Source organism: Amblyomma mixtum, chromosome 3 (assembly GCF_055824585.1).
Source record: "Amblyomma mixtum isolate Tamu chromosome 3, ASM5582458v1, whole genome shotgun sequence".
Lineage (NCBI taxonomy): Eukaryota > Metazoa > Arthropoda > Arachnida > Ixodida > Ixodidae > Amblyomma > Amblyomma mixtum.
The window spans coordinates 159,937,054-159,953,306 of NC_143014.1; the positions used below are offsets into that span (position 1 = coordinate 159,937,054).

At 48.9% G+C, this 16,253-nt stretch overlaps 1 protein-coding gene across 1 annotated transcript in view; it reads right to left on the reverse strand.

Moving 5' to 3' along the window:
* Positions 1-16,253, reverse strand: part of LOC149352517 (hemicentin-2-like) — a 584,798-nt gene that overhangs the window by 263,699 nt on the left and 304,846 nt on the right. Inside the window, exon 3 of the mRNA XM_089577190.1 lies at positions 11,022-11,360. Coding sequence (XP_089433316.1) covers positions 11,022-11,360 — 339 coding nt within the window. The remainder of the gene's footprint in view (positions 1-11,021; positions 11,361-16,253) is intronic.

Sequence of the window (16,253 nt, forward strand, 5' to 3'; positions counted from 1 at the left end):
GATTTGCCCCATTTGTATGCTTCCTCTTCTTTGTCCCCTTCCAACGAGAGAGAGGAAACTAGGGGGGGGGGGGGGGGGGGGGGGGGGGGGAGGGCATTCCCTACCTCTGCGAAGGATATCTGTGTTTTCGCCCGTGGCGGCAAAGCAGCCTCCGACCGCGCCTCCTCCCTAGCTGGCTCGTCGCCGTCGAGTCTCCTGGGGAAGCTCTTCAGAAGACAATAAATAACGAGCCTTCTTTTCTCGCTCCCTACGCTCCTTCATCCAAACAGAGCGTGACAAATATATTAGCGCCAGCCGAGGGCGGCGCGGCGGGATTTCGGTCGAAGCGACCTACATACACACATCGCGGTGGCGGCCACTGCCATGCACGGGCCCGTGCGCGCCGAAGCGTGCAACCGCATGCGGGACAGCGCAGGGGCGCATATGCGTCGCCGCAGAGACAGCCGGGGGACTCGCCGGAACGGCGAAAATTGTCCGAAATCCCCTCGCGGCCCCTGCCGCTGACTCCGGGGCACGCGCCTGCTCTCGCTATGGTGGCTGGCAAATGGTGAACCCACGGAGGAATTAACCGCTGCTCCGTTCCACATTCGGACCCGAGTGCTGCCCCTTCCAGCCTTCCTTTTCTTTTTCTTTTACTTCCTTTGAGTCCCGTAATAACGCGCTCTATTTCAATAATTCAAACAAAGAACGCGGGTATTTATGATAACGCTTTCGAGAAGTTGCCCGTTATACCCTTTATTTTTATGCTTACTTCTTGGCTCTGGCGCTTAAAGTTTTCCCGAAAATATTTTTCCATTGCTTGTTTCCGCGCAAGCAAGAGTGATGTCTGGAGCATCGTCAGGTGCCACGGCGGTGACAAATATCGCTCCTAAAGCGGACGACTGCAGAACCGTGGTAAGGAGTTTTTCTTAATGTGAAAGCGTTACTAGTCTCATTACAAGAAAAGCCAGCAGTGTGTGTGTGTGTGTCTGCTTTTAGATAGTACAAAAATTCCGAGCAATGGCAAGATATAGGGCGCTATGCTGGAAGGCCCGAGTTTGCTGAAACTCGGAATCTTCCCGAGCTCTGGCGACGCCCTCAAATGAGTGAACTAATAGTAGCAAGGCGAAATCCCACCCTCGTCACGCCTCAAACTTCATTGGGTTATCTGGATATATTCCGTGCTTTATCATCACATCGGCGCCACCTCATCGGCTTCTTGGGCGGTCTACAAAGAACGGGTCACGTGAGCCAACCGCCGGTGCACTTTTCATTTGTTTGTCGCTCCACCAAGTGCATTGCGTGTGCAATTCGACGAACGAGGTTTGTTGAATTTTATAATGCACTTAGTACACCTTTATAAGCATTTTATAGTGAGCAAGATTTGGATTTAAAGCGCTTTAGAGTGGTTCATGCATTATTAAATTTTGCTTTGTACCGCGAGGGAACGCTACCAACGCTACATCATGTGCAACGCTGTGAAGGCTACGGAAATAGTCCGCAAAAAAAAAATAAAGGGAGGTGTATCACTATTCTCCGCGCTGTTTTGTGGCCGTGTGGTCTAACGCGTCGCTCCGGAGGGTCGACAGGCAATGTGAGCGCGTGGGTTCAAATCCCGCGTGGTGAAACTTTTTTATCTCACATTTTTTTTTTCATCGCAAGTTGAATTTCGCGTGACTTGAATGAGAAAACTCGTTTTGTTCAGAATCGCTTGAATATTATGCCGTCTTCTGAAATGAACTGCATGCATCTGTTCATTTCATGCATACCCCGTTAATGTGAGCTGTCCGAAATTCGTTGTCAATGAGCTCGCACCGGCTTTTGGTCAGTAGTGGCGGTTATCTTCCCGATTCTGCAGCATTGTGACTATACTTTTTAGATGCAAGTGAGAGGTTTGTGCGAAAGATGACATTCATTCGTCGGATTTAATTAATTAGCACAGTGGTGAGTGCTCTGCAGTGACCCGATTAACAAGTGGCCATCTGCAACTTTCGATTTCGCCGTTGCCGAGGAGCCCACTTTTTTTTTTTGTGGGCCTTTCTTGAGGTACCTGGCATGTTATGAATTGTTCTGTGGAACCGGTTAGCGGCTGATCCAGTCTTCGCCAAAAGAGTCTGGGACCGACTTTGGCACTGTGCTGTAGAGTAGCCCAAAGGACTTGCCGAGATCAATTATTTTTTACTGATTGCAATGTTCAATGCATAATGTGCCTCGTGAAATAGTTGGCCTTCACCATGTCAGGGCTGGACTTCGAAGGGGCCTTTACGCCAATGTAGGTCCCGTGGACGCATCCCACGACGTCTGTGATGCCGCCGCGCCGAAGGAAACGCTCCTCAACATACGCACGCTCGGCCGCAGTCGTGGGCAAAGCGAGCCACCGCTTCTGCACAGCCGCGTCGATAAGCGCGTCGGAGACGTCCCTCACACAGCGGTTCACAGTGCTTTATTGGCGTCCAATAAAGCGGTCTGCGCCAACGCTGCCCTGGAAGCTCCCGGTCGCGAAGAACCGGAGGGCGCAGAGGGCTTGCTCTTCGACCGAAAGCGAATGAAGCCCGGTAAGCACTCTCCGCAGGCGTGGGTCGTCGCCTAACTATTTACACAACCATCGTACCGATTTTTTGGAGAGGCGGAAATGTCGCTGGAATTCGTCGGCGGCCAAGGCAGTAAAAAGGTCCAGCCGGCCGTACTGACATTTGCCGTCAGAGGAAGAGATTACCCAGGCTGCTGCTGCTGACGCCATGACAGTCCCGAGATGAATTCGGGGCACTTGACCGTTCACGAGTTTAGCTCCGAGTTCACCTGTCAATCAAAACCATTGGTCACGCCCCCGGCGTGCCGTACATAAATTATAGGCGTACGCGCTATGGGTGGGCCACTCCCAACATCCCTGTCGGAAACAGGTATGCAGCGCGGCTGTGCTGATCGCTGACAGACATCGACGATGTTGACCATCGAAATATAACAGGCAAAACGGACGTCATCGCCGATAAATCTAAGCACCTCTGCGAAGCACACGCAACGTGGCGAAAGCCGTCGAATTCTTCGCTCGCATATCAAGATTGCACAACACTATAGCCTGTTGCAACCACGTAAGACACAGCACAACGCTGAAGGCGCGTCACACTTGCTTGCAAGGCGTCAAACATGGAGAACGACGACGAACCGGTGCTTGGAGCACGTCCTACTCCAACAACATCGCACCACAGGTGTTTGGCTTGGGCGTCCTTTCATCGGTGATAAAGCTCAGCATCAATGTGTCAAACACATCTGGGATCGACAAACGATCGCTGCTCCACCAGTGCAATAAAGTGTTTGTAATTTCCAGCACGCAAGCACTGCGTACTTCACAACCGTAACACCTTTCTCTGTTATAAGTCAGATTCCATTATTACAAACAGGATCCCTCACCTGCCCGAACGATATTATTGCGATGTCACTGCGGTATACAACGGCGATCGACGCTAGTGACCAAACCAGTCCTCAAAACCTTGAAGTGCGCGACGTTAAGAAATACTACGCAGATACGCGCGCCACCCCCTTCAAAGCTTTTAGTCAGCGTCTGATGACATAGGATGAGTTGTGTCGCTGGGTAGCACGCTCCTCGCATCCGCAGTGCACTAAAGAGGCGTCACACACAACAGGCATACGTAAAGAATCATTGAATACAGCCAAACAGCAATTTTTTTTCTCACACCGCATCACAGCCGCTCGCACGGCCAATTTCTACCGCTGAGATTCGCCAAGAGCGTACTAAAAGCAATGGTTGGCCATAGCGGGGTGCGGCAGCGGCCGTAGCAGCGGAGAGCTCCACCTGAGGTCGCTGCAGAAAGCAGCAGTGACGCGGGGGTGCAGTGAAGTTCAGCTTTCTGCTTTTGTTTATTATGCAAGCCAGAAGATGCATGACTGTTTTATTTTGATATACGACACAATAAAATATATTATCGCAATGGCCGAAAAATAAGACAGATTCAGCGTGCAGCAGTTGCCCAGTCTTTCCAGTCGAAGGCAGTGCTACCGGCGGCGTGTCAGCGCAGGAGCTCTCTCGTTTTCGACACGGTGGGCTGCCGCTCTAGTTCGTATGCAAGCCACGCTGCAAGCAATGGCCTCACTATCGCCTCTAGCGGCAGAAAGTGTCAAATCTTTGTTAATTTACTAAAGCTATGCTTTTCAACAACGCTTCATTGGATTCAGTTTTTAAAATACATTAGGAAATGAACAAAATGTTCATAATATTATCTGTTGCCTTTTAACGTATTCGAGAGAAGAGAAAGGGTTGATACAAGAGTGCACCTAGTGCGCACTGTTCGTCTTCGGAAATGGAGAGACAGATAGAGCCTGAAAGAGAAGACACGCCTTAGACGCGCCCGAAAAGGCGTGTCAAACAGCTTGCGACGAGTGTGCAGATAGATAGCAGAGAAGTCACGATTTCGCGATTGCTGATATGACGCTGATAACTTCAGGTAGCGCTGCGGCCTGGTATTGCGCAGTGTATTGTGTTTGAAGTGTGAAACAGGCGCGCAGGGTGCGCTTGTATCGCCTTTACGTGGCTTTATCTCTACATTTTATTGTCTGCTGCCTGCGCACGTTCCGCGCTATCTTCGTTCACTGACTGCCGTCATCGCAAACTCGGATGAAACTCGGGCGAGCGACAAACTCGGGCCTTCCGGCATAGCGCCCATATAGGGTGAAGTCATCAAGCGGCCGCATTACGCACACAGCAAACCGAGCACCGCCCTTCAGACAATCATATACATGTTCTTCGCCTATATATACGCCCCACTGTTCGACGTCCATGTAGCGCCAGTTTTACCGACATTGGCGCCAAAAATAGTGACGCACCCGCTAGCGTACCCGGGAGTGTCATACGATTGCCCGTTGCATGCAGCTTTCATGCGCCATTCAAGTTAGAGGCTGGCTTTCGATAGGGATTCGAACCGGTGACGTGTACACCTTCAACTTTATGCCTTCCCAGACTTTCGTATCAAAACTGTGACGCAATCGCTCGTTGTACAGCGTTCCGAGTGGTGTCATACGCGTGTGTGCGTGTGTGTGTGGAGGGGGGGGGGGGGGGAGGTATGTGTGTGGGTGGGTGTCAATGCACCCCGAAACAGTAATACTTTCGCATTCCCACAGGTAAGCAGTCCTATGTGTCTCTGCCAAATCTTTCTTTTTTAATCTACTCCTAGAATAATTACAGCGCGTATGTTTTTTTTTTTGTTTTTTTTTTTATTCTGGACGCTGGGAAACGTCGGGAAACCTCACAAGTAGCTGGTCGTAAAAAATATCACCCGTGCGGTCAACACCTAACCTTACCCAGACGGGAAGCGTGAACTTCTTCGAGGCGTAGAGCACGAAGAAGGACGGCTTGGAAGTCACAATTAGGACAGAGTAGCGAATTGGGTTAGCGTCTGCTGTACGCGACAGGAAAAGGTTGCCAGAGGCGGTGTCGGCGCCAAAAGTTTCTTGCAGCGCTTAGCCTGCTGCTGCTACTACAGCAGAAGCTGTAGTAGCTTTGTTGTAAACCATTTAGGTGTTACTACGGTAGCCGTAACGCCAAAAGTTACCCGAGCTGCTTTTGCATTTCACCTGCATCGGAGCGCCGCCTCCGCGGTCAGATTAGATCCCGACTTTCGTGGTTGTGGCGACTGAAGAAAGGGTGAAAAGGAAAGTGCAAGGGCCTGTCCACTGCCTCGATACATTCGACGTATTGTGCATAAAGTAAGTTAGTTAAAAGAGATGCGAAGAGAAAGACTTAAAGAAGAGACGCGCGTCGCCGCAACCACGACCGCCGAAGCTACGACTTTAGCAGGTTCGCCCCGTGGCGCTCGCCGTAATGGGGAGAGTCCGAAGACCCCAGCGCCGAAAGGCCACGAAACCCCCTAACCACTGCGAGCTTCCAAAGTCTCCGGGCTCTCCTCTCGGGCCCGCGTACATGCGCGAGACGTTGCTTGAACGACTTTCAAAAAATGGCGTTTCCAGTTTGTTCTTGGTGTACGTTCAAGTTATCTCCGAAGTTAGCGTTACCAACTACGCATTAGTTTAAAATGTCACTTGTGATAACGGCACTGCCAAAGCGGATACACGGAAAACAACTTATGTTTGCAGTGTTCAGAACGTGAGTCAAGAGTCACCCATCGATAAAGGAGAAAGTGAAACAAGGAAAGGACAACGAGGTGCCATAGTGGAGGGCTCCACCACAGTGGTGGCAAGACGCGGCACCCCTTTCTCTCTTCTTTCACTCCCACCTCCTTGCCTATAACTTCCACCCCCCGGCGCTTTTGCGCGTCTTTACTTTCTTCCCTGTCCTCCTCGCCATGCCAGCTGTGGTTGCGGCTAGGGAGCCCACGGATATAAGAGACAGTTACGGCGCACTTTCCTTCCCTCAAAAGATGTAGCCTCGCAGTCCCATGCCGTGTTGGCGAGGTGCGCAGTAGACATGGAGGAATAAAAGAACTGGCTACAGTATACGACGGATTTTCCTAAAGAGTGTGTACCTTGGGATGCCCGCATATTCGCCATGCTGGCCGAAGCGGATATTTTTCATTCCGTCGGGATAGTCGCAAGCATTGCGATATCCAAGCTGAACGTGCAAGACCACTCTGCCAGCGGTGGTGTTGGTGGTTGTGCTGCGACGAGGGATGGTGCCGTGGTGGGTGGCGAAGATGGAAATGCTTCGACAGAAACGCCGGCCCCGTTGGTCGAGGGCGCGGCCGCATCTACTGTCGGAAGAGAGCGTCGGAAGAATGCGTTACCAAACAGCTTTCGATGATTAATGCGCTAAGCCGGTAAGCGTAGTTCTACAATTCTTTTTTTTTCTTTTTCCAAGGCATATTGCGATGTAATTTCAGACCGTCGTTCGCAGCTCTCGTGGCGATGCAAGGATACCAAATACGACGAACTTTTTGAACGGTCAGCCTTTTGCGCGACAAACACTCTGAGCGATCTGCTCGAAGGGTTGGTGATCCAGTCCAGAGCCAGTCCGGTTTTGTGCATGCATGAACCCGCACTCCTCAGCTACTTCGCAAAAGTTATAATCCAGCAGGAATGACTCGGTCACTTCCTCTCTTTCAATTCCTCTAAACATTCTACCGCCCCTTTTAGAAAACAAATAAAAGGAAATCAGAAGGACCCTCCAGATTCATTTTACAACATGTTATCTAGCTCATATTCCATCCCTTGCTGTAACCAATGCGAAAGTCGTTCATTACGGAAAGGATAGACGGAATGGAATGCAACATACATTGGCTTCGCATATACGCGGCCATTGGCAACGGCATACTCGGTAGTGTAGTGCACAACGAGGAAAAGAACAACGCAGATGAGAACATATACTCTCAGTGAACGGCATATGCAGCATGCTGGCAACCTACGCAGCCTCATAGTATGAACTGCTTATGTCATAAAGTATTAGCGCTGCGTTTCGTTTACGCAGCCACATCAGAGGCCGTAATCTGTAATGTTGCGTTTCGTTTGTGTTTCGAATTTTCGCCCTCTTTTATTGATAGCGACTTTCCGGTAACGTAGGTCGTGGCGCCCACGTCGATGTCAGACTACCAACACAACACAAAATGAAATGAAACGGTACAAATTATGGCCCCTGCGCGCATTTAGTCCATAGCCTGCGGTGATGCCAATGGCATCTTTGGCTCGTTTGCGCGAGTCCGATAGGAGTAAGTCGAGTCAGGCGACTGGCTGAGAAATGTAACCTTACCCAACGGCTTCGCGTTTGCATTGCGAGTCACACCGGTCCAAGGTGCCTTAGTACCTAGTTGCGCCGTTGTATGGCGGCGCGAACATCTGGGAACACTTCGTAGGCAGCGGTCGCAGCGGCGCCCAGCGTCGATTAGGGCAAAGCGAGCGTGGGAACGGTGCCAGTGCAGAAGTGGTTCGTGTTCATGGCCTCCTCTCAGCTAACTCGATTCCCTGACTTGACGACGCTAGCATGAGAATTTCTGTGGGCATGACACTGACGGTGAGTAAATGAGCCCGGCTGGCAAGTCACAAACTGTCTCCATCTCCTATTGTCAGCCTTCTTTAGGCACCCTGACTGACACGTCGCATTGGCTTCGCGGCTATACAGCCCTGTTGCTAAGCATGACGTACTGGGTCGAACACTTGGCTGGGATGGCCGCCTTTAGATCGGGACGAAACGCAAAAATGTCCGTGCACCGAGTTTTTCGCAGGCAATACAAACCTTAACTTCACATAAGTTAATAAAGTGAAACCATTAGATTGCTCATCGGCACGAAAACCCGGCTCCTCCCAAAAAGTGGCGACGTTACAAAACTCGCAATTGGTCGAAGCAGATTGACGTCATCAAAGGCCATAAAACACGAAATGGTAACCAGTAATAGTTAATTCTAGTACTTACAATTTCATCAACTACCATGGAATAGCGCAGAACTAGAATAGAATTGGAATAAGTTTTGAATGGAATTATAATAGAATTGGAATAGAATTACAATGCTTTCTCATTACTTGCACGCAAGTTCCTTAAGTGCCCCCGGTAATTTTACGGACACTTCTAGCTCGATGCTTCCTCTATAGCCAGAGAGATGGCCTTGGAAGGAGATAACAGAAGGGACGATTGATCGAGTAGCCTTAATTATTCAGTAATGCTTTATCTGCGATTCATTTTTACCCTTTAATAGGAGGAAGCCACGCGAGAAAAATGTAGAACAGAGTTCTTTGCTAGAATCCTCGAGCAGCTTCAATGGCTGCGGATATTTTCTGAGGATGTACTCAGGGGACGCCCCTTTTACTGCTGCGAGACACAGAATGAAGTTGATACCTTCATTCCCAGGCGAAACAGAACTTCAGGCCTGCAGCTGGTAGAAACCGCGCTTAAATATTTCGCTATCGCGATAACGAGGGAAAACTTGCTCTTCGCCTATCCCACCTACCCATTTACTTCGCAAGCTTTAGGACTTCGCAACCTCGACGTTAATTCTCCAATGGGGACAGCTGCGACTGCATTACCTACGTGTCTCTTCATTATATGAGCTAGGATAAGCTAGGATTCGTTAGGGAATGAAAATGGAAAATTGCTCACTTACTGCGCCACAGTTGAGCAAGCGATAACGTGCAATGTCTAGGTTTGTTCTTTTCTAGACGGCACACATGATAATTAACTGAACTGATATCTATCAGCGTTTGTTATTTTTTGATGGAATACAAGCGAATCAACGCAACCGATCAACGAAATATTTATTCATTAAAAACAGTCCGTTATTAAGGCTAAGGTAGTTAACAGACACGCGGCCGAAGTAAAAAAGTCGTCAGAGACACTTGAGACTGCTTAAGTGTGAGAAGGCGAAAGCCCACCGGCTGATTTTGCGAATGCAGTCGCCACGCGCTGCGACGTGATGTAACCCGATGCCACGCAGCCGGCAATTCTGCATCTGCATGACTCTACGTAGCATTCTGATGTGCGCGCTAACTTCGTGAAGGCAGTCGCCGGCGTACCGTGGACCGCGCTCCACCTTGAGGGTATGACGCGTTAGGTAATAGTTTAATGATGCCCATATATGCAGAACTTGTCTTTCTCTACTTCTGATTCATAGATCCCTGGGAGTCCTCATACAACACCTGGCGCAGTGGTGCAGCGGTTAAGCGGTGCGGCACTGCGCCGGGATGGCAGGTGCGGCCATCGATGGACAATGTGTGACACAGGTGTTTCTTCCCGAGCAACCTCATGCGGCCAATCATTAATTTAACCGTCACCTGCCAGGTTTCATGAGGACGCCACCTTTTATGGGTACAATCCAGATTCAACACACACCGGCACGCACGAACGCACGCGCAAAGACGCAGCCACAGACACGTTGATACATGTTGTGAGGGCCACGAGAAACTCCTGGCGCTGTAAGACTGTAAAAAAATCGGGGAAAACAGTCCAGGCTACGTAAGTTGTACATCCGTAGTGAGCGCCATAGAAACTGCACCGCAAGGCATTGCAACTGTCCTGACGAAACGTGAAGTGGCCCGCAAACTTTTGACAAACATTACGTATGACAGTCACGCGCATTCATTCATTCATTCATTCATTCATTCATTCATTCATTCATTCATTCATTCATTCATTCATTCATTCATTCATTCATTCAAACAATCAATCAATCAATCAATTGTTCATTCTTTCATTCATTTTTTTCGGTAATAGACTGCAACATTAATTCAAAGAGAGCACAAGACACTACAATGAGTTATTGATAAATTCATTGACCGACGTCGAGTGCACGGGATTGAGGCGCACATACGTCTTGAAGGGCTGGCAGGAAAAGGATTAAACGCTATTATGACACTAACGTAATTTAAACTGTGTTACAAGTACCTCTTGCGTCTGGCGACCTGAAGTTTCGGGATCTCATGCAGTGCAGCATTAGACGCACAGATGTTCATTGGGGTTTAACGTCCCAAAGCAACACAGGCTATGAGAGACGCCGTAGTGAAGGGCTCCGGAAGTTACGACCACCTGGGCTTCTTTAACGTGCACTGACATCGCACAGCACACGGGCCTCTAGGAGGCGAAATTCTAGAGGCCCGTGTGCTGTGCGATGTCAGTGCACGTTAAAGAACCCTTGGTGGTCGAAATTTCCGTAACCCTTCACTACGGCCGTAGCCCTTCACTACACCAATAAACCAAACCAATCAAAACGAACACATACGCAATACGCGGCGGGCGCGGCGCTGGTGTTACCCGTCGTCCTTCTACATTTGCAAGAACTTCAACAACGGCTCACTCTTCGCCGAGAGTCAGGCGACAAAGTGCAAAGATCTACCATTCTCTCCCGTATGACCAACGTGCCATGATGAGCCAACAAGCGCTCTCAGTTGGTTCATCAAGACAGATGCCAGTGTCGAGTGGGCAGCAGCTTATAACACAATAAAGAGGCAACAAGGCGAGCACAGTGGTTCGACTAGACTCATAAAGAAGGCTGTGTGCTCCGTAGAATGGTGACCGAGATGTCCAGACGCTCGAAAGTGCGTGCAGGGAAGGAAATGAGACAGGGAGAGTGCGGAGGATGATTAGCAGTACGTACCGACGACGACGAGGCTGACGGAGGCGTTGATGGAGATGCCCGAAGGGAAGGCCACGAGGCAGTAGTAGACGCCCTCGTCTTCGGGCTGCACGTGGCCCAGAGAGAGGCGGTACGGCCTGCGTCCCACAGAGAAGTGTAGCCGGCGCTCCTCGCGCGCCCCGCTGTGCACGGTGTGCCTGGCCTGCACCAGCGGCACGTTCTCGCTGTCCACGCTGTAGATGAGCTGCGGCCCACGGTACCACTGCAGCAGCAGCGGCTGCTCCGTCTCGGCCGCCAGCTCGGTGCGGCACGGAAGACGCGCTGTCTCGCCGCGAAGGGCCTGCACCGCCTCGGGAGAGCCTGCAGCACACGTAGGAAAGGGCGATGCGGCGTACTCAGGAAGGGGGGTACCGGAACTTGTTTTCGATCAACGAGTCTGCCTAATTTTCTGGATTTCCTGCAGCGCGGAAGCGAACATACGAAATGCGATGCCGCTCTCGTTTGCCTGACATGTGACACTCAGACCTTTGGCCTTCGTATTCTCTGTTTCTCTACGACGAACGGCACAGAGCAAAACAGCGAATGGCTCGGGATAAAGGGAAAGCTGGAGGAGATGCTGTAGCAACAAACTGCTCATGGTTCTCCTCTGAATAGCTGGAATTACAGAAGGGGTTAAATGACGTCAAAAAGTACAAAAATAAACCGTTTTCGTTCTCTGAAGAATGATCAAAATGCCGACGGAATGATTAGCGTGCTCCTGGCTGCACTGCTATTTCCGTTGGTTGCGCTTAGCGCTTCGTTTGAACCTTGCTACGTTGCCGAAATGTGATAGTCGCCACATCACTTGCTGAGGTATGGCTACATTATGACTCAGGCGGGAAACCTGACTTAAGACTCTGAGACCTTTTCGATCTTGTTCGAGCTGCGCTTTAGTAGGCACAACCGCGTGTAGATGTTTTCAGTGTTGTTCCACGTAACTACAGCATAAACAGCTATCAATCGAGTTGAGGTGCAACCTAACCTCTTCCAGTGACACGCCGCTTCCATCAATTGTAGAGAGCGCCTCTCCTACTTTGTGTAAGTGCTGTAAGTGAATTTGAGAATTGAAATTTTTCGCGATAACTAAGCTAACAGAGCAATTTATTTTCTTTGATCGATTTTTAAACAAACTAGACAAAGGATAAAGGAAACAGACTTCGCCGCTACAACGCAGCGTCATAGAAACACTTTCGTAACCTACCGGAATCAATCAGCGCTTTCTGCGGCAGTGAAATTACCGCACAATCTCTGAAGCGTACTAATACCGAGAATTTTTCTTTAGAGATTATCCAAGAAAAGCACCGAAAAGGCTACGCTCCCCCTTTTAGAGTTAAAGAAAATGTGTTCTATTCTGATAAGTACTAAAAAATAATACTTGCAAGAATAGCTAGTATGACAGTGTGGCACTTGTTTCTTCGACGTCACCCATGGCAACACCGTATTTAGCGCTGCGCTACAGACATGCGGAGCCTGTCAGTTTCATGTACAAAGAATACACTTTTCGCGTAATGAAGTATAAATTGTGAGACAGTAATAGACTCGTCTTTACAACGCCCGTTTTCCTTTTACGGGTACAGAAGTTTCGAGAACAATAATCTGATAGCTCCTATTCCACGATCACAAAGGTGAACCTTGTTCAATATACTCGACATTAATACAGAGGGATGTGAGACATTGTCTGCTGCTCGTTGAAAACATCAAAACAGACTTCAAATGAGAAAAGTATTGCAAAAAGAAACAAGAATGAAAAGAGATCAGACGTTGCATATGTGTCCTTTTGGTCTCTCTACCTTTCACAAAGCTGCAAGGAACGGAATTTAATACCAGGAGTTTGAATGGAGGCCCCCTTTGCGCTTGCGCCTCTTTCACTCCTGTGTTTCGTTGAAGTTTGCGCTTTATGTATTTCTCACACATGTCGCCGCGGCAAAAAAGAAGGCCACAATGCGACATTCCCCAGGGAAGCCATCTTTTCTTTCGGCGAAGCGAAATGGCCGCTTACGGGCAAAAAACGTCAATCGCACCTCGAAAATCGTCGATTGTTCCCCTCTTTTGCAGTGTAAGCGCTGGATATTTTCCCCGAAATCACCATTCGTTCATTTCCCCGCGTATACTTTGTCCTGTCCAAGCTTATCCGTATGTACCAAGTTTGAAGAAAATAGCGACGGCCGTCGGCAATTATTATTTCGTACTTGCTGGTGAGGCAAACGCACTTCTTCCTAAAAGGAGCACAAATCAAGGCATTTTTTTTTTATTTTTCCGCTTGTGCACTGGATACAAAGAACAGCTGCGCAGGTGCACCTCACGCGGAGCATGGATGACAAATATAAAGAGGCGAAATCGCGAGAAACTATCACGGCCACTGGCTGATTGAATGGCGATTTCAACCAAACGCATTTTCCCCGTCGCGAAAAGACATATGCGTCACAAAAGATATGCTGTCGCCCCGAATTTAGTAAGAAAAGAGAACCAGTTCACAGCAGGCGGCCAGTGGAACTGCCATTGAAGGGGAAAGCTCTGTTTGGGCGTTTCGACATTTGAAACGAATGGCGCGTTTAGGAATCTGTGATGAAAAAGCAAAATTTTGGCCCAATGTTCGCTGGCTATTCACCTTAGAATATTTCACGGCCTCGAAAAAAATCTGACTGACACGTGACTTTCACTGATCTTCGTCAACGGATCCTTCATGGTCGTATGCAAGTATTGAGCCTAATCTGAAGGTCTGTGGGATTCGCAAAAGCAATATACACCAGTCGCAGAAGCGATATACTTATTGCTTGAGCCCTTAGAGGGGCAGTGCAGAAATTTAATTCAACTCAGTTTGTTATTTTCTTTATGAGAGGTTGGTGACACGACGAAAAGCAGCTTGACGTGGATCCCAGCCTCTAACAGACTGGTGTGTTGCATTATACGGCTTGCAGATACGGGTGTTCTCACATCTGCGTCTTTCTCAGATGTGACATCTGCAGGATAACGTCGGCGTCCGTCGTATTTTCCAAGCGGGAAATTTCTTTCTTTAGGCTGCCACCTTCGACATAGCTTGTGTGCCAGAAATATGCAACCGCCTTCACTCAAGCGATCACCCTGCATAGCGGATCAGAGACCATATTGAGAAGCGTTATCCATAAAGGCATCCGCACTATTTCGACACATGCAGTTCCAAACGCATTGCTCGTGAGCTGGAAATGGAGCGCGGGTGTAGCTGTTCTTTGTTCTTGGTCTGCTGTCTCCTTGGCAGTGTCGGCAGCGTGTCTGCGAGCATTCAGTTGGCGGCCCTTCGCTTCTTGAGCGTGGCGGCGAAGTTCTTTGGCCAGTGCAGTGGCCAGCGAAGCCGATCTGTTCGCTCCGCCGCGGGTTCAAACTGCAGTCGCGGCAATATTTATGCATTTATTTATTTATATATTTGTGGTTTGCCCAAGTCACCCTCAAGGCTAGGCATCACACAAATCGGTCAGCTGGTTTGACCTCGTGAGTAGTACTGCCGCACTAAAATCTTGCTCCTTGGTCATTACGAAACGCTCCCCGCTTAGTGTACAGTATTCTTCAACAAAACACGGTAGGGCTAGAAGATTTGTTTATGCTCACAAAACACTTAATCACCTCTTTGAGGACATTTTTGCTGTGACCTCAAAACGAAGGTAAAGTGTTAGTTACTCTTACCTCACCTATTGTAGTTTACCAACAAGCTCACTTTGTTCGAACTAAGTGTGTATCCATGAATTTATTCAGTGTCAATATTCTGCGCTGCAGTTGTGTTGCCCTTATTTGTCTATCCACGATATTGCCGAACCATAACCATTTAAGCTTCCCTATTGGCTTGAACCGGCCGGTTTCCTTAGGATTAGTTTGCGAGATGGCAACAAAATTATTGTTATTACTATTGTATTATTATTATTATTAAAAAATGGTAATGTTTTAACATAGTTAAACCAAGTAGACGTGAGAAAGTATGTGTTTAGCCTGACTGGCGCATGGGTTTTGCTTTGCTGGGTCGGGGGCACGTCTGAACTGCACGTTTAATAACTACTGCTGTCGAAAAATAAAACGAGAAAGGAAATGAAGAAGAGCACGCACGCGCGGTGCACTCTTTTTTTGTGTTACTGGGCTGGCGCCGAAAGCGACCTTTAAAACTCAGGTGGACATAAAGAAGCCAAGCCTGAATAAAGTTATCGGCGTTACCTGTTGCAAGAAATAAACATTTTTTGCCACGACGCGGGAAAAGTCTGTGCACTCGTGGATCAAAGACGGCAGTAAACACACACACACAAAGAAAACATGAGCCTCCATGACCTGCACCTTATGTGAAGTTCTGTCGACGTCAGAGTTTTACTGATGTGTTATTTCTGCCACTTGCAAGGTCTATGGCTAGGAAGGTGACGCGCAACAAAGATTAACGGCCCGAAAAATGGACAGCAGCGTGTGCGATGCCTTTGAAAAACGCACGCGTGGCTTCCTTGACTGAACCAGGTTTTAGGCTCACCCGTCGAGTGCCAGCCATTTTTCTGCATAAACGGCCCCACTAGTCGACTTTTTCGCGCCATAGTGAAAATCCCGGAAGTGAATGTTTCCTGCGCGTCTTAATTTAATGCCATGCATGATAGTATCGGCTTCAGCAACTCTCGAAATTCGGGCCATACTCGAGCGAATGTATGTTCTTTCAAATGACATTTTTGCTGAGCTAGCTGATGGTGCACTTTATGACTAGTACAAAAAAGAAATTCCTAAAGGGGATCTGAATTGTAAAAGACGCTTAATGCTCACTCTTTCATGAAGAATTTGCTTCGCTATGCGATCAGGATCAGGGTGTCGAACCGGAACCGAACCTGAACCCGAAACCGGAACCGAACCTCAATTTTCACCCGGAACCGGAGCCGAACCGAACCCATATTTTTTTCGCCATCTTGGAACTGAACCCGAACCGGAACGATTCAAAGGAACCGCTCCGAACCGGTTCGGGGCTCGGTTCAGCCCCACTTTATTCCAACCAGGCGCACATTTTTTTTTTCGGACAAAAAGAGATAGCCTAGCGCGTAGGTTTACCCATCCGAAGCTGTCTGCGCTAGAAAGTGCGAAAATGGCACCCAGTATAGGCGACAACAGAATTGAATGAGGTGTGGTGTCTGTAAAGAAACCTAATTGACGCTTCTGCAGTGTATTGGCACCAATTCTAGAGCATTTATTTATTTATTCGCATGGCCGAAGCATTACAGAGAGGAG